This window comes from Pseudogymnoascus verrucosus (assembly GCF_001662655.1).
Source record: "Pseudogymnoascus verrucosus strain UAMH 10579 unplaced genomic scaffold scaffold_26, whole genome shotgun sequence".
In the NCBI taxonomy this organism is placed as follows: domain Eukaryota; kingdom Fungi; phylum Ascomycota; class Leotiomycetes; order Thelebolales; family Thelebolaceae; genus Pseudogymnoascus; species Pseudogymnoascus verrucosus.
The window spans coordinates 202,877-219,640 of NW_017263677.1; the positions used below are offsets into that span (position 1 = coordinate 202,877).

At 48.8% G+C, this 16,764-nt stretch overlaps 8 protein-coding genes across 8 annotated transcripts; 4 read left to right on the forward strand and 4 right to left on the reverse strand.

Moving 5' to 3' along the window:
* Positions 1–93: 93 nt before the first annotated feature.
* Positions 94–1,384, reverse strand: VE01_06743 (uncharacterized protein; the record flags this gene model as incomplete). The annotated part of the gene is made up of 5 exons (XM_018276183.1): positions 94–417; positions 479–751; positions 801–948; positions 1,000–1,244; positions 1,304–1,384. 5 exons carry the CDS (start codon positions 1,382–1,384, stop codon positions 94–96), a joined length of 1,071 nt encoding a protein of 356 aa, XP_018129814.1.
* A 1,550-nt stretch (positions 1,385–2,934) lies between these two features.
* VE01_06744 (uncharacterized protein) lies at positions 2,935–7,282 on the forward strand (the record flags this gene model as incomplete). The annotated part of the gene is made up of 3 exons (XM_018276184.1): positions 2,935–3,281; positions 3,332–5,681; positions 5,732–7,282. The coding sequence occupies 3 exons, from the start codon at positions 2,935–2,937 to the stop codon at positions 7,280–7,282; spliced, it is 4,248 nt and encodes a 1,415-aa protein (XP_018129815.1).
* Positions 7,283–7,701: 419 nt separating this feature from the next.
* On the forward strand, positions 7,702–8,911 carry CBP3 (Protein cbp3, mitochondrial). Its single transcript, XM_018276185.2, has 3 exons — positions 7,702–7,809; positions 7,862–8,240; positions 8,294–8,911. Exons 1-3 carry the CDS (start codon positions 7,753–7,755, stop codon positions 8,824–8,826), a joined length of 969 nt encoding a protein of 322 aa, XP_018129816.1. The 5' UTR covers positions 7,702–7,752; the 3' UTR covers positions 8,827–8,911.
* Positions 8,860–11,279, reverse strand: SRP72 (Signal recognition particle core component). The gene is made up of 2 exons (XM_018276186.2): positions 10,280–11,279; positions 8,860–10,231 (listed from the first exon to the last, which is right to left on the reverse strand). Exons 1-2 carry the CDS (start codon positions 11,035–11,037, stop codon positions 9,043–9,045), a joined length of 1,947 nt encoding a protein of 648 aa, XP_018129817.1. The 5' UTR covers positions 11,038–11,279; the 3' UTR covers positions 8,860–9,042.
* A 37-nt stretch (positions 11,280–11,316) lies between these two features.
* Positions 11,317–14,228, reverse strand: VE01_06747 (uncharacterized protein). The gene is made up of 2 exons (XM_018276187.2): positions 13,775–14,228; positions 11,317–13,722 (listed from the first exon to the last, which is right to left on the reverse strand). Exons 1-2 carry the CDS (start codon positions 14,114–14,116, stop codon positions 11,386–11,388), a joined length of 2,679 nt encoding a protein of 892 aa, XP_018129818.1. The 5' UTR covers positions 14,117–14,228; the 3' UTR covers positions 11,317–11,385.
* A 65-nt stretch (positions 14,229–14,293) lies between these two features.
* Positions 14,294–15,124, forward strand: CBC2 (nuclear cap binding complex subunit). Its single transcript, XM_018276188.2, has 3 exons — positions 14,294–14,433; positions 14,489–14,586; positions 14,647–15,124. The coding sequence occupies exons 1-3, from the start codon at positions 14,365–14,367 to the stop codon at positions 15,011–15,013; spliced, it is 534 nt and encodes a 177-aa protein (XP_018129809.1). The 5' UTR covers positions 14,294–14,364; the 3' UTR covers positions 15,014–15,124.
* Positions 15,027–15,700, reverse strand: VE01_06749 (uncharacterized protein). Its single transcript, XM_018276189.2, has 3 exons — positions 15,635–15,700; positions 15,340–15,569; positions 15,027–15,284 (listed from the first exon to the last, which is right to left on the reverse strand). Exons 1-3 carry the CDS (start codon positions 15,682–15,684, stop codon positions 15,232–15,234), a joined length of 333 nt encoding a protein of 110 aa, XP_018129810.1. The 5' UTR covers positions 15,685–15,700; the 3' UTR covers positions 15,027–15,231.
* Positions 15,701–15,833: 133 nt separating this feature from the next.
* TRS20 (TRAPP subunit) lies at positions 15,834–16,551 on the forward strand. The gene is made up of 3 exons (XM_018276190.2): positions 15,834–16,064; positions 16,118–16,179; positions 16,230–16,551. The coding sequence occupies exons 1-3, from the start codon at positions 15,880–15,882 to the stop codon at positions 16,475–16,477; spliced, it is 495 nt and encodes a 164-aa protein (XP_018129744.1). The 5' UTR covers positions 15,834–15,879; the 3' UTR covers positions 16,478–16,551.
* Positions 16,552–16,764: the final 213 nt, after the last annotated feature.

Consider the following 16,764-nt stretch of genomic DNA (forward strand, 5'->3'; position numbering starts at 1 on the left):
TGTGTCAGGCGCTTAGCGAATGAATATGATATTACATGTCACAGATGCACTCAAAAGGCGATTATGAGGCAACCCAAGTGATTTATTGGTAGCTTATTTCTGCCATACCTTTTCGAGTTTCAAAATGTTGTTCACGGTGTCGACCACGCTGGTCCCTAGGTCCCTGTAAGTCCAATTCTTTTCAAACACCTGGTAGCTCTTTTCATTGTTCCAGCGAGACAATTCAATGCCGTCTGGCACGATTTTGCTGGGGTTTCCTTCAGGCACCTTGCTTTTCAGCTCCGGAAAGTTCTTTCGGATGATGTTTACCACGAGCTGGGGAGTTATAAGACCATGGACTAACGCCACGCGCTGATTAGATGTTGTGAGGCTGTCCAGAGATAGAACATGCGCTCGGGAAACGTCTCGTACATCGACCTGCCATATGTCAGCGCTAGGTTCCAAGAGACACCAACGGAGGAGAGTCTCTCAGTCATACAAAGTGATAAAAGGGGAGTCCCCAGGCTTCAACTCCTGTAGTGGTTCCGTCCAAGAAATTGTATATGGTAATCCTATTCGTCTCATTTATTCTCTCGGGCGTGGGCAAACTATGGAGCATCGGCCCGATGACAACGTCTGGATTGATGACTGTCATATCGAAGCTAGTCTTGTTGTCCTCGAGGAACGTCCAAGCCGCCTTCTCAGCCAGCGTCTTGGCCGCACAATATCCAAAGAGGGGGTTTTTCTGCTCAACAGCCATTTCCGCAGTGACCTGGCTCTTGATTAGCATCGGAAAATATGAGGTGTTGGGACTGGGTTACTGGGTCCCAATCTTTCTCGCTATATGGGTCTCCTGTTATACTTGTATCCTCCATGGGGTTCACGATCGCAGCAATACTGCTAAGCAACACGACCCGTTTGACCTGCGGTCCCCCATACTCATGCACGCTCTTCAAAAGTGACGTTGTGCTGTCCAGTGTTAAATTAATCGACATATACAAACTAGGACACTACACTTACCCCTGAACAGCAGGATCAATGATCTCCTTCTGAATGTCCTCAACATCAAAGGTAATAGGGGATGCGGTGTGAATAATATAATTCAATTTGCCTCCCTCCTGTTTGATTGCCTCGTCGAATGCACCTGGGACGGTGAAGTCTGATACATATACAAATCTGACAATATCTTTCCACTCCGGATGGGCATCTAGCATCTCTTGGGATTTGGTCTTTGATCTCACGGTCGCGGTTACTAGATATCCTGCCTGCAAAGTATTTGCCGTTAGTATTTTCTTGATTTGTAACAAAGACATGCTGTGCCAACCTTGATCAAATCGGACAAAATATGGCAGGCGACGAAGCCATTTGCGCCGGTCAAAAAGACTTTCTGGATACTGTGCGGCATATTGATATATATTTTCTTGTAATATCGAATATCTTTGTAACTCTTTCTTTGCTTGTTGTGGTATTTTTCCGAATATATGGTAAAAAATCGTGATATCATATATTACTAGCTCATTTTATCGCGGGTTCCTCAAAACCAGGGGGTAACTAAGGGGTAACTCACCTGATAATGACAACACATTGCACATAAACTATTATGCACTAGTATAAGCACTACAATATAAATGCAATCGAAACAATACTCGAGTTACTGATAGTCCGAGTGATGAGGGCCTTGATACCGCGCTCTGTCGTTGTCATTGTGGCACTAAAGTCGCTTATATCTCAGACTAGCTATTATCAAACACGATCAGATATTTACATTTCTATTTGCTACCGAATTGTAGCAGATTCATTGGGATAAGTACAAAGGCGCCATAGACTTTGATGAGCTTGAACCAATTTATCAATATATTTATTAATTATTGTAAGATTTAGAATCTTACGTTTCCAGAAGCCATTTCTATTGATCCTAGATCTTACAAATGCGGACAGTCTTCTTTTACAGCTTCTTCTTTTAGCTTTAAAATATTTTCTGCGAGATGCCACATTGCAAGGAGACTGAAGACTCTGGATTATGTTGTCTAGTATAGTGTCCTTGCTGAATCTCTATAGTAACAGAGTCCGGCGCACGCGAAATCAATACTAAAGACCATGAGTTGGGTCGCCTATAACCGCCACTCTGCGACCATCCCCAGAGAATATAGTCTATGATAGCCGCGATACATACCGAGTCTCTTTCAGAACACTACAGAAAATAGAGTCTATAGCAAACGTGATACCATCGGGAAATGAGTAACTATAGAACTGCATAACATCACATATCTGACATTTAAGTGAAGATATCTCTGATTTCATTCGTACCGAGATTCATTTCTTATAAAAGAGAGAAATAACATAAAGGCCGATATGAGAACGATAAAGCTTGTAATAAAAAAAAACCGTTTAGATATTTATGGTTTATAGAGCAAATATTTATCCCAGAAGAGCGCTCCATATTGAAGGCCATAACTATATTATTTCCAACTCCCTTTCATGCTATTGTGACCATCTTGCTATTGCCGTCCCATCCTCACCTTGTTGTTCTTGTCAAAGCCACCTTTTCTCGTCAAAGCCTTACGGTTCTCACCGAAGCCGCCTTTCTTTCCTCAAGGCCTTATTTTCTTACCACATCCTTCTTTCTCCTCCCAAAAGTCTTATTTTCCACCAAATCCTTCTTTCCCTCGAAGTCTCAGTTTCCTACCAACATCTATACTGGGCCACGGTAACCTCGCCCAAACAAGGTAAATAAACGTGTTTTGACAGAACTGCACCCTTCTTCTTCCAAACTCTTACTTCTACTTGATCAAGTCCTCAAGTGAACTCTATCAAGCAGTTGCTGACACTCTTCATTATTCTTCAGTTACCTTCATGCAACTTCAAATTCTGGACCCCTGTGGGCAGTCTATGTTTATCGCCATTACGGCTTCATCACAACCTCAGCCAAGATATATTTCTCAATAATCACTCAAAATGCCATACGTCGAAGGTGGGTATGCCCAGAGAGTTTTATCTACGAGGCCGAGTAACGAATATCAAGAAGGGCCGGAAGACGAGAGCTGGATCCGCGAATTCGACGTTCCATTCAAACCCAAAAGACCTGGGAGCCAAATCTTCGACAGCCAGACTTACCCAGTGAAACGCCCTCGAAATACCCTCGAAGCTTCACATCCATATGGCAGGCAAGAGGAGATTCACCCGAGGATCAATGTAAACATCAATGGTCACCCTTCGCGACATATACTGGCTCCCGCAAATCTCCTCCACGAACAAGCACAGTATGGGCCAAATATCCCACAGTCGAACCGGGTGCAGTCTATGTAAGTTTACTGACACAATCACCGACCTCTCGATTTGCTGATATGATTAGGCCATATCATCAAACAAGCACCCAGCCAAATACGATGGACTTCCATCCTCGTCACCCCTCAATATCTGCCCAGGCAAACCAAACACAGGGAAATTTTGCCAGTCCTCATCAACCTGCTCCACAAGGAAACCATATCTCACCTCCAAGGCCACCTTCGTACGCTGAATCGGATCTTCGACAACCTGACGGCAAAAAATCCTTGGTCCAGCCTTTTCGCCCAAACCAGAATATCTCAAACCAGCTTTTCCAGCCACAGAACCTACAAGGTTCACGTGCCTCCAGTGTTGCACCACCACAGGGACACGCAGGTGTCCGTGGAAACATCGACTTCAAAATCACACGACACCAGAGCGTGCCGCCTTCGCCTGTACCTCACCAGCGCCCCGCACAGTATGCTGCATCCGGAGCTGGGGCTTCGGGCTACGGCTCTCAACCTCCCCTTCAAGGATTTCAACCCCCCCCTCAAGGATTCATACCTTCACCTCGAGGGCCTCAAAATCTGACCCAAGGATTCCAACCTTCTGCTCAAGGATTCCAGCCTTCTCCTCAAAGGTTTCTTCCACCTTCACCAATGCAGGCACGACCAGACACAATATCACGGACTGATTTACAGCCTCGGAGTGAAACTAGCATCGCTAATGACACAAATATCTCAAAACTTCCTGTTGTGAAACGGACTGGGCCATTTATAATTGATGACGACGAGAAGGGAATTAGGCAACCTGAAAGTCTTATCACCAACAGCGAAACAAGGGGCAACACAGCTACAGCTTATCAGACCCCAGCGCCTACAATAAACTTCGCCCAAGGACGCCGGGGGGTTCGCAGCTTAACCTCTGGTCTTGACGATCCACCAGATCGAAAAAATGACGCTCACAACCAAACCCGGAAGAACAAACCCGCGCTAAAAAGGTCAAAGAAGGACGAAGACGCCGCCTCGGAGAAAATACGGGAGCAATCTGAAGCTTATGCTAAAATCCAGGAGAAACAGGATATGGCAGCCAAGGCCAAGGATACAGATGCCCTATTCGAGGAACCCATCAACGAAGCAGCCCGGGCGCGAATCCAGGCAGACATACACAAAGAAGAAACGCGCAAACGGGAAGCAGAAGTCAGAAGGAGGTACAGGGAGGGTCTGGCCCAAGAATTGGAAACTATACAGAAAGAAAATGCTGAGCGCGAAAAGGCGCGGAAAGAGGCTGAAAGGGCCGAAAGAGCATCGAAGAAAGCCAAGACTCAAGAGGAACGAGAGGCAATCCAGAAGACTCGAGAGGAAGAAGAAAAGAAACGACACGATGAGCAAAAACGCAACGCGGAAGAGCTTCTACGGAGGAAAAGGCAAGAGCAAAGCGAGCGAGAAGCTGCCGTTTTAGAAAAGGAAGCTGCGGCCGAGCGCAAGCGACAGCAAGATGCCGAAAACCTAAAGGAAAAACTTGAAGCTTCTAAACAGGCTGCTATAAGCTTGAAGCCAGCCAGAAAGGGCCAAGGCGGACGAGAGGAAGAGGGCGGAAGGGCCACAGCGGAAGACATGGAGATACCTGAGCCTCCAGTTGACGACGACGGAGGGCTTTTCGTCCCGGAGTGGGTTGTCATTGAGAGTCCAGATGAAACCTATGCACCAACGGGTAGGAGTGTAGCAGTTCACCTCAGGGGAGATATCCCACGCCAGCCTTTGACGCCAACATCTCCACCAAAGATCGATTCCATACCAAATATAGAGAAGAGAGCATCCAATATCGCCGGAACAATAAAAGGGATACCTGGCTCCGATAATATTTCCCTTCGAGCGAAGGCAGGCTGGAGGGGGTCGATAAAAGCAAATACTGAGACAAAAGTTGCCAGCATAGTAATCGAACACCACAAGGAGATAATATCAGCAGACCAAAAGAGGCACGACGAAGCTTTAGCCCAGGCACGAGCACGTGAAAGAACCGAATTGAAGGAGGATCTTGTTGATTCATTCCAGACGCTTACCTCGACCCTGATAGAGGAAGTTCAGGGACAGCTAAAGGCAGCCGTGGTTCAAGTCTTAAATGTGCGAATTCCTGCCATGCCCATGAATGCGAGGAATGGACCAAACCCGGCGAGCGCTATTACAGTCTCTCCAAAGAAATATGCCTCGGAGACTCAGTGCTTCTTGGGCCGTAAACCTATCAAGCAACCAAAGGAGCTTACGCCATTTGGAGAAAAGAGCCCGAGCGACAATGAGGCGAAGAGACGTGAGAAAGACGAAATGCGCCTGGCTGAAAAGGCAAAGAAAAGATTCGAGGTCAAACTCCACAGGGATAACGCAGAACAAGGCAGATATATGAGTGAATATGAATTCAGGTCCACTATAGAGGGACAGGTGGTAAGTTATTCTGTCAGTCACGTTTCTTCAAGTGCTAATATTGACGATAGAAAGAATACCGAGAAAAGCGAGAGAAAAAATATGAAAAAGAGCAGAGGATGATGCCCCATGGTGGAGGGAGACCACAAGGTCAAGCCCGTTTTGGGTATGAAGACATTGACTTCAAGGAGGGTGACTCTACTAGACCCAGCAAATCCAACTCCCAGAGCGATAAGGGTCGATGCGGGGGGGTTATGGCGCGGTTGCGCGAATCCAACGGTTCTCTGGGCCATTTCCAACAAGCTGCAGCCGCAAAAATAGTTGACGACAGAATGCACCACTTGAGAGATGACGGCGACAGTGAAAGCGAAGTCTCGGAAGAAGATCCTGATGACGACGAGTCAGACACTATTCTAATACGCCAGCCAAAGTTGACTGAACCTTCGAATCACTGGGACCGTGCTTCTGATATCAAAGCAACTGGAGCTGATAGAATGGCAACCTTCGAATATGACAACAAGCCTACGCAGGTGATAAAGCCTCGCCACCTCCAAGACAAAGAAATGGTGAACATCTTTTCGGTGCAACGATCGGAAATTAAAGATGAAGAAAAATCTCTGGCTATCACTATAAAACAGTTTTTTGATAGAGACGATGCGAATGAATTTGCAGAAGAAGAGATCAGACGAACTCGTTGGGGCCCAGCAATGTTTAGACCTCAGATAACACAATGGTATTCGAAGGAGACAGGACTGTTCCACGGCAGGGCCTACATCGACTCCGAAGAGAACATAGTCGAATGTGTCGATGTAGCGGTACAGGCCCAGTATATCGGAGATTTGGAGTTTGCGCATGAAAAAGTCAAGCCCAAATTAGAGCCCAAACTATATATTATTTTCAAGTCAATAACCAAGAGGGTTCGAACTACTATGGGTTCAGATGATGATGATGAGGCCAGCGAGAACGGAGCGTCCGAACAAAACATTGAATCGGATGAGAGCGAAGAGGCAGAACAAAGCATGGAGATAGACCAGAATGGCGAGCCAGAACAACCCATGGAGGCAGACCAGGCTCGCGCAGCAGAACAAGTCATGGGGACTAATCAGAATGGCGAGGAAGAACAGAACAAAGAGACAGAGCACGACACGGACAATAATCAGAATGTTAATGAAAAATCCGACGATCACAAAAGTGGTAGCTCCAGGGAACCTGGCGGGGACGGAATCGATGCCCTATTCGAAGAAGAGGCAGAAGTTGAACCTTCCGACAACTCTGGCCATATTTTGGCGGCCGACGTGCATCAGCTGTCTCTTGACTCCAAATGCTCTGAAGCAAAGCCCGAAATGATGCTCACTCAAACCTGCAAGCCGGTTGGGGCATATGCTGAGCGTGAGTTGGCCAACAAGCGAGCTTCCGAGATATTTCTTGCAGAAATTAGGCCTGTTGGAGGCGATATTTCCCAGCTTGTTGCATTCCAAAACGATGCCGTGAAGCCGGTCAGAGAGAGCCTGGAAAGCCATAATAGATCCGGGGAATTGTTCTCGGCCTCAAACGATTACGCAAACAGTGGTGAGATTCGGATCTGGGTTGAGGACTTCGAGATCATGGGGCCATCGAATTGAGAGACAGAGGGGAGCGTGCATGGTCGAGTACGGGTTAGAAACCATTCCCGTAAGATGTTCCTTGATTCTAATGCGAAGAAACTACTTTCGATGATTTTATGGAGACTGTGTAAGATTATAAAGATTACGGGAAATAAAAATGGAGTAGCAATTGGTAGATTCTATTCCACGTTACCAATGGAACAGCAGCTAAATATAAAAATCCGCCTACAAATAATATCTTAATCTTGATAATATGATGAGCGATACAACAATGGTTTGTACAGGTATTGAGATTTGGCTGAACAAGAAACAACGTTTCGTTCAACTCTATCTGATGGTTCGGGCCCCACTTACAGAACACCACGGATTAATGTTGAACCGTGGCGCATAAACCCCTGTACGCCAGATCGATAAATCGATGCGGTGATACGCGGATAGAGCAAATAAATAATCCAGCTTTCGAAAGGAGTGTATAACTGGCGCTCATCATGGCATCTAAAGGGTGCATAGCATGTCTACGGACGCTCCAGAGACAAGCTCAATTTGTAAATCCTTCACTTTGTCGCTTTCAAAGTCATTAACTAACTGCTGCATCAGTCCCGACAAACGCCCCAGATTGCAAGAGTTTCTCGGAGTTTCACGACAACACGATATTCACGAGCCAACCCTCCAAATTCGGATAAACCTGCCGCTTCCTCTCTCAAACCCACTGACCCGTTAACGGGATCAAGCTCAAGCGCCAGCCCGACCACGGAAAGCGAAAGCGGGCAGACCTCCAAACTCGCGGCCGATGGACTTGCAGCACTTTCGAAAACAGCCGGGACATACTCAGCATACGGCGTAGCAGAAGTGCTCTACCGCCAATGTGCTGCCAAGGCCGACTATTCGATCCCGGAAGCCGCCATGGAAGATGAAGAAATGCCCAAGACGGCTGATGGGGAGGATTTGGGCCAAGGCGCTGGCTGGTGGCACACTGGTAACCCCTCCCATCACCTCCTGACCTGCCCAGTCTCTAACATGCGCCTGTAGAACTCGGCCTCCCGCCCACCTTCAGCACCTGGTCTCAAGTGACCATGCTTCACATGTACCTCCTCACCGTGCGCCTCCGCTGCTTCCCCGCCTCCACCTCTTCCATCTACCAACAACATCTCATCGACCACTTCTTCTACGACGCCGAGCACCGCATGGTCGTCTCGCACAACATGGAGGCGCGCGGCACGCGAAACAAGTACCTCAAGGACCTGTTCACCCAGTGGCGTGGCATCCTTTTCGCATACGACGAGGGCCTGGTTAGGGGGGATGCAGCACTTGCCAGTGCTGTGTGGAGGAATGTGTGGAAGGGTCGGGAGGATGTGGATGTCAAGGGGTTGGCCAAGGTGATTGCATATATGCGAAAGAGCCTTATGGATCTGGAGGCCACAGAGGAATTGGAGATGCAGATGGGGAACTGGAAGTGGAGTGACCCGGATGCGCTGAAGGTGTTGGTCGGGAAGAAAAGCCCAATGATAGACCAACCGTTTACGGAGGGTACGGAAGCTGTAGGAGATACCAAGAGTGTATAAGGCCGGCGATGCGTGGATGTATGATATATATGTATGGATGATCATGTTGTATAATATAATACAGACAAACCTACTTTTTGCAGACTTACAACCCGTGGATTATCGACGAAGGCTTTAGCACAGGTTAAACGTGAAAGTGATGAACTGTCAGATAATATTTATAAAATACAGCCATGTAGATGCCCGATATCCTTCTATGAGGCAGCCCGCGACTATTCACTTCTTCCCTTTCTTCTTCTTGCCAGCCTTGTTAGCTGAGGTTTGTACCTTGACTACTCCGGCCCCCCCAACTAATTCCACGGATTCCTCTTCTCTGACTACACCACCCTGTGTCGCATCCGCCGCCTTCTTCTTCCCCTTCTTCCCCTTCGGCCGGTAACTACTTCGGTCCTTCAACGGCAGCCATCGCTCCGGATCCATCTCCTTGCCCTCAACATAGTCTTTCGGCAATTGGCTCTTCCTGAAACGCTTCTTCGGTGGCTTTTCTTCAGTAGGTGCGGAGCGCTTCTTGCTGGCAGTAGCCATTGTCACAGGGAGGGAAGCAATGCCAGCATTTTCGAGAGCTGCTGAGTCCACTGAGCCAATAAGGCGATCAACAGGGGACAACTTTGCGAGGTCGGCAGAGACGAGGGAGAGATCCGTAGTTGCAACTGAGGCGACATAGCCGGCGAGAGCGATGCGGTCATTGGGGTCTTGCTTTCGGAGGGAGCCAAAGAAATCAGCTGCAGCTTTCAGGTCCTCAGGGTTGGAAGATTCGAGGAGGGATAGCCCTGCTGCTTTAAGCAATTCGTCGGATTGCGTTGACTTGCTAGACCAGTACGAGGCAGCCTTGCCAAGTTGCACCTTCATGGGCCCTTTGCGTCCCTGCAAGCGATACAGAGATACAATAAGGGCCACAAGACCAGGAGAATAGCGAACATTTAGGGCTGCTAGCGTCGCTGATTCTTCAAGACGCTTGAAGAAAGACTCAAGAAGTGCGATTGCAGGACCAGGATTTTGAGCGAGCACGTAAAGCTGGATAATGGTCAAGACCAAGCCGACGTCGTTTGGTCTTTTCTGTAGTAGGGAAAGGAGTGTCTTAATGCTTGCTTTGTCGTTTTGGCACTTTGTATGCGCGGCTGCATTAACAGAGGAGAGGCCATTGACATATGGAGAGGTCGTGGGCGCCGGGACCTTCGAGATGGCCTTGCTTGTCGACCTTATAACTCCGTCATACTTAAGAGATTGTAAATCAATAGCATATCTATTTCTCTCAATTATGCTTGCTTGATATTGGAAGAGCTTCTCGGTATCTGGCACTGTCGGCATGGCTTCGAATAGGCGCTCTGTGAGATAAGGATTTTCCTGCTTTTGGCATGCAAAGGTATTATTCTGTGCAACCAGTCGTGTGGGGGCTTCTGGAATCCTGTAGCAAGGTTAGAATATCTTCCTCAACCTGAAGCCAGCCACTTACTCTGATGTATCGATCATTTTTTGTATCGTCTCCGCTTCATGCGACTTGCCCAATTTCGTGAACACGTACGCCTGCTGCACCATAATAGGCAGAATTTCGGCCTTCTTCTCCTCATCCGTTAATTCATCCAAAGACTCGCACAGATCTCTCGCCCTCTTCAGTAGCACGGAGCCTGAGCCTAGGTCGCCCCTCGCGACACATCCGCAAGCAGCATTGTACGCCGTCTCAAACGCTTCAAAGTCCTCCCTCGAGGGTTTCCTCCTGCTCTTCTCCACTTTGTCCCCATTACCCTGCCACTCAAGTTGTGCATCCACCGCAAGCGTATTGATTCTAAGGTCATTCTCCTCATCCTCGAGCGCGGCGTCCTGGACGCTTAACTGCTTGTATATCTCCCCCGCCTCCTCGAAGTTCTCGGCGCGATATGCAACCTGCGCAGCAACATGTCGTAGGCCTCGAGACACCGATGTCACCTCGCCGAAAATCTTCTGTGCAGCCTCGAGCTGGCCTGTTTTGTAAAGGGCGTACGACTTCTCAACGTGGCAGCTTTCGCTGAGAGCGTCGCCCCCATCGTCGAGGGCGCGGAGAGCATCCGCGTAACGGTCTAGCTTGAGGAGTGCAATAACGCGAGTACGCAGCGCATCCTGGTCTGTTTTCGACTTCTTGAGAACAGCATTGGCGGCTCTCAGAATCTCCTCATGGTCCTCGATAGTTGCTGAGCCGAGTAGTTTGCTCAACGTAGCGGTGGGGTTGGACGCCATGCTAGCGAGTATTGGGCGCACTTGAGTAAGCTGGTATATTTATTATATGCGAGGCCATATATGTTTCATTCCATGTATATGTATATTTCAGACGTCTCGTTGGGCGTTGCGGGAGGCTGAGCTGTCAACTTCGTTCTCCAACCAAAACGTTGGTGGGGTCTTGTGCGCAATACCGACCCACCCCACATTCGCTTGGATTAAGGTTCGCGGTAGCGCTTAGCAAATTGATTCTGGAATATCAAATAAGCGCCGCCATGTGCAACGGAAAAATATTCAATGGTCATGTTCTATCATAAGTTGCCATATTGCTACATAATAAACCCACGCTTGTAATCAATACATAGAATCCTACACTAGGCTTAGTCTCTCCAACCTTCCCTTTACTCCCTCAACCAGCGCCGTCTCCCTTTCGATAAGTTGCATGACCTGAGCGACCTTTCCTCGTCGAATATCCGTAGGAACGCCTTCGTCCCTGGTTGCCTCCGCTGCCCGAGACCCTTCCTTTTCACTTATCTTGGCAACTTCTTCTACGATCCCCTCTTTCAAGCTTTTAACCTCCTCAAAGCGTCTCCAAAACTCCATTTTCCTACCGCCGGTAAGACCGCTGTCCTTCCCCTCTTCAGCGCCAAGGATGTTCTTATTCAGCGTGCTGATCTCCTCGAACCAAATCTTCTCGCGGTCGCTCAACTCCCTCACGACCGATCTCCCGACTTTCTTCTTGATGTTCTCAACTCGCTCAGCTAGCTCCCGTTGTCGGTCTTTGGCATTCTCGATGCGATCTTCGATGCTTTGATTGGCGCCAACATAACTGTCGTCAACATCGTTATCATCTCCGATGACTTGCTCAATCCTGTTCGCGACTTCGTTGGCCTTGGCAATCTGTTCCTTCAGATCAACTTGCAACTTTTCACAGCGGCGGAATAGCTCAGCTGCTGCACCATTAATTCGGTGAGTCTCTTCGCTCATGATCTTGTGGGCATCAGCAAATATGGTCAATGTTGCTGGTGAGAGTCGGATAGGCTCGTGAAGTAGCCTCTTATTTTTGCTGTGTCGGAGATTGTCGTGCCACTCTGGGAGGTTAGAGGGAGCCGTGAAAGCCGCAGGGGGTTCATAGACTGGTCTTGGTGGGCACAAAAGCAAAGGCTGATCAGGCGACTCGGAATCCTCGTTAGAAGGCGAGTCCGTGATAAGTCGCCGCATGTTGAATGAGTCCTCAGGAGTGGCTAATGTCAGACTTATAGGACCATGAGAAGAGTTGGTCAGGAGAAAGTAGCCTAAATCCGGGTCCCTGATGCTTGTGCAGGCAGCCAAAGCAGGCAATGACTCGTCGCCTTGGGAATTATTAGAAATAAGGCGATCGCGGATGAAGTTTTCGCCCTTTGCAAGGAGATCAAGGCGGAAATCGATCCCTGCAGCCGGACCATTTTGTAAATCGCTTTCAAGTCTGAAGACCCACGCCGAGAGCGAAATGAATGTAACGTTGGACCAGTTCGTGACGAAGAAGGAGTACCTCGACGCCACGTCTTCGCTAAACATAGGCCAGTTGTCCTCCCTATTTTCTTTGGATCGGAGCGTATCCAGGACTTGATACGTTAAGAGCGATGGTGGGGTAGTCTGCTGGGGAAACAGCAGCTGCTTGGATTTGCGAATGGGCAGCCACTGGGCTTCAACACCATCGACATCTAGACATATGGAGACCCGCCCACTACTGCTGGCAAGGCAAATGACGCCGATTGAAAGCCCCTCCTGATCAACCTCATCAAAGTCCAGTTCAGCGTCCTCGCCATCCATTAGCGCATCTGCGTCAATTTTAGCCCCAATGACGAATATGTCACTCAGGAGAGTGTCGAGGTCATTATCAGAGTCGTCCGGGGCAAGCTCGAAGATGAATGGGCCTTGGAGTTTTGGTACCCTGCCAGGCTTTTGAGGTCGAGTATAGACATCTGCCGGCTCTTCTCCAACAGGACCCTCCACGGTAACAGGCTCTTGGTTGTCAAGGTCAGACATCCACGCAAGTTGCTGTTGGCTTAATCGCTTCGTATCCTCCGAATAATCGAAGTCGTCTTCCATCATAGCAACCTTTGCAACGATTGCCACAGACAACGACGGGATTAGAGTCGGAGGGGGCGCCCACTTTTCCGGCAGAAGCGGGCAGAGTGCGTAAACATCACCTTCCCGCATTGCAACCCAAAGTGTCATGGGGGACCATCCACCAGTGCCCCTGCCACCAAAACACGCAGACGCCACTTCCATCTCGACCGAATCTGGGGAGAATCTTTTGCTGGAACCGAATTTTGAGGCGCTAAAGTCTTGATCAAGGGATGTTCCATCAGCGAGCTTCTTCAAGTCGATCGCCAGAGCCGGTCTGTCAAAGGACCATCTGTCCGTGGTTGAAAGTTCCCATATGCGCACGACTGCCTCTTCGGTGACGGTAACCAAGCATGTTCCATTGACACCCAGGGGGTGCCACAGTGCTGATTTCACGGCAGATTGCGATGTGACATGAGTTGTAGGCCCTAACGTGTACGTTTTCAGTCGTAGCGGACTCCGGTCGGGGCCCGTCAAGTGCGAGGAGTCGGGTAGAACAGAGATATGTACTGTATGTGTGGTAAGGATAGCCAAGTAGTCGCCGTGAGGGGAAATAACAAGCTGTTTGATGTCATCTGCTACTGTGGTTTTGATAATCTGTGGCGGGTTAGTTAGTTATGCTTGGTTTATAAATACTGACAGCACGTACCCTATAACCTTCGGCAGCATCATCGCTGCTGCTGCCATCATCGGAGAAATCTTCGGCGCGTTTCCCTCTGGCCTTTCTGTCTAGCTTCACTTCGTACAGCTCCTTCACATAAACTAGATCTGCCCATCTGATCTCCTTGCCAACAGCAACGAAGACTTCCGCCCCACGGCGGGCAATAGTTCTCTTTGGGCCCGGATTCACATTGTATTTTGAGCTTCCACCAGAAATGCTCGTAGAAGGCGCTCGCCCATCGACATGCTTTGGACGAGCTGGCGTGAATATTTCGTGTCCGAGGGAAGGGTTTGAAAGCCAAGCAGGCGTATAGCTCACAATATCGGGCATCTTCGATTTTCGAGCTCGGATTTGAGCTGATCGGGCTGGTGTGAGGTCAACGATATGTTTTAAATCATGTTTTAGCTGGCAATAAAGACTTCTGAAGCTAATGCGCGTCGAGTGGTTGTGTCAATGAAAGTCAACATGCAGCGCTAGCGCCAGAAATATTAAGCGCGACCTGCCGCGCAACAACATCCACATGGGTAGCTGCAGCAATCCGAACAGAAGCACTTTCGCAGGCCAGACAAGCAGCAATCATGCCCGGAGCAGTGATTAGGAACACCGTTGACAGGCTTGATAGGCCAAGCGCCTATTACGCAGGGAGGGTGAGTTGGAGGAATTTCTGGCTGTCTTCAATTCATTTTACTGACCTCAACACAGAAGAAGCGTAGGTATGACGATCGTGAAGAGAGAGAAAGGACGCCAGAGCCTCAAGAAGATCCTCTGAAGGATGCGACGACCCTCTACGTTGGAAATCTGTAAGTTTTTACTTGCATTATTTTGCGACTCTACAGTTTCTTTGTACTGATATTTTAAAGGTCATTCTACACCACAGAAGAGCAGATCCACGAGCTATTCGCCAAATGCGGAGAGATCAAGCGATTGGTCATGGGTCTGGATAGATTCAACAAGACACCCTGTGGCTTTTGCTTCGTCGAATACTACACTCACCAGGATGCGCTGGATTCTATGAAGTACATTGGTGGGACAAAGCTTGATGAGCGTATCATTCGTACGGATTTAGACCCTGGCTTCGAGGAGGGCAGACAATACGGCCGCGGAAAGTCTGGTGGGCAGGTTCGTGACGAATACCGTGAGGAGTATGATGAAGGTCGTGGAGGATTGGGCCGAGCTATTCAAGCCGAGCGCGTCAAGGAGGAGGAAGAATATGGCAAGGGAAGGTAGGCGGTATTCACAACTGGCTGTAAGGAGGCAATATAATGGGCATTCACGGCGTAAAGAAGGCGTAGCAGGAAAACCTAGGGCAGCGGAAATGATTGATACATTCATCCTGCGGTATACATATTTATCTCCATCGTACATCAATCTCCCATAAACGCCTGCCATGCATTGTAATATCCACAGCCATAATATAGTACAGCCCACTCCATCCCATCGAAGCTCTAGTATCCAGGGGGGTTGACACGCTGAGAAACTCTCGTCCACTTGGGTAATTCTGTGCAGCGTCAGTATATCTGTTTTGGCGTCTATAGGGACTGGCAATTGCCTACTGTGGATAGCCTTCCGGTACTTCTTCTCCTTGCGATCGAAAATAGTATATTTGTCCCTCGGCACCATCTCCTGCTCCTTTGGCATCTCGGCCTTCCACCTCTCAACTGGCTTGATCTCCATTCCCTTCTTGGCCAGTGCCTGGTCAACAATTGAGACCACTGCGTCGACTGCGCGGAGGCGCTTGCGTTGTCGTGCCTTCTGGAACTTGGACAGTCTCCATGGGATCTTCCTGTAAGGGTCGCACGTCAGCTCCTGAACCCCGATTGACAACAGTCAGAGGAAATATAGCCTTACCAGAGAAGTCCCACCGACAGCGAATTCGTAGGTCTGAAGGCTCCAAACATGGTGTTCTGATTATCCGCCTCTGAATCAACTCCTCGCAATTGGCAGCCGCGATAATATTTTGAGCCTGCGAGCCGCGCCAAGACATCTACCCGCCGCAGCCAATCAGCGCTTGTTTCCGCACCCAACGTCAGTTAACACCACAGCCGCAAGCTCCCTCTCCAATCCATGCCCAGCAAGGGCGTAAATACGAAATAATGTCGTTTTACTTTGCCATTGTTGGCACGCAAGATAACCCCCTTTTCGAGTATGAGTTCGGCAGCTCGAAGCAAGGCGGAGATGGAATCGCGCGGTTTCCGGAGCAGGCCCGCTATATGAACCAGTTCGTGGTGCATAGCAGCCTGGATATTGTGGAGGAAGTGCAATGGGGGACTGGGCTGATGTAGGTTCTAGTCATTCGAGCTGAAGGAGTCATAGACTAACCAAGTTTTGTAGGTATCTGAAGTGCCTCGATCGGTTTTACAATAATTACGTCTCATGCTTTATCACCCCTGGAAGTACGTACAACATCGCCATGAACAGTGCAGAGAACTAATCGGCGGAATAGATATCAAGTTCCTCCTCCTACAAATGCCCTCACAACCTACTGGTACGGCGATATCAACCCGGGCGTCGACATCAATCGCAGCGAACCCAACATCCCCCCAGACCGAAGAGGCAATCCGACAGTTCTTTGTTGAGGTATACGAGAACTGGGTGAAGACAACTATGAGCCCATTCTACCAAGTTAATATGGAAGTGAAAAGCCCGGTCTTCAGGAACCGCGTGGTGGCGTCCGCAAAGAAATACTTGTAAATTATTAGGAAGGTACTGGGCGGGCGTTTCTCTGGTCTAACGAAGTTATGAATGAATAGATGAGGATACTACGTCTCATGCCTCAATTTCTGTGACTTGCGGTGTTTGTGTGATTTGGAAGACGGAAGAAGCTCTGCGTTGTTCTTGGCGCAAAAGGGTGCAGCTTCACTTGGTCTATCTACAATTCCGCCCAAAGGCCCGAAGAATGACAATGAACAATAGCTGGTGTTTACAGCAACTGTGATTAATATGTAGGTACTCAGTTGCTCAGACCTGTAATCAATTAA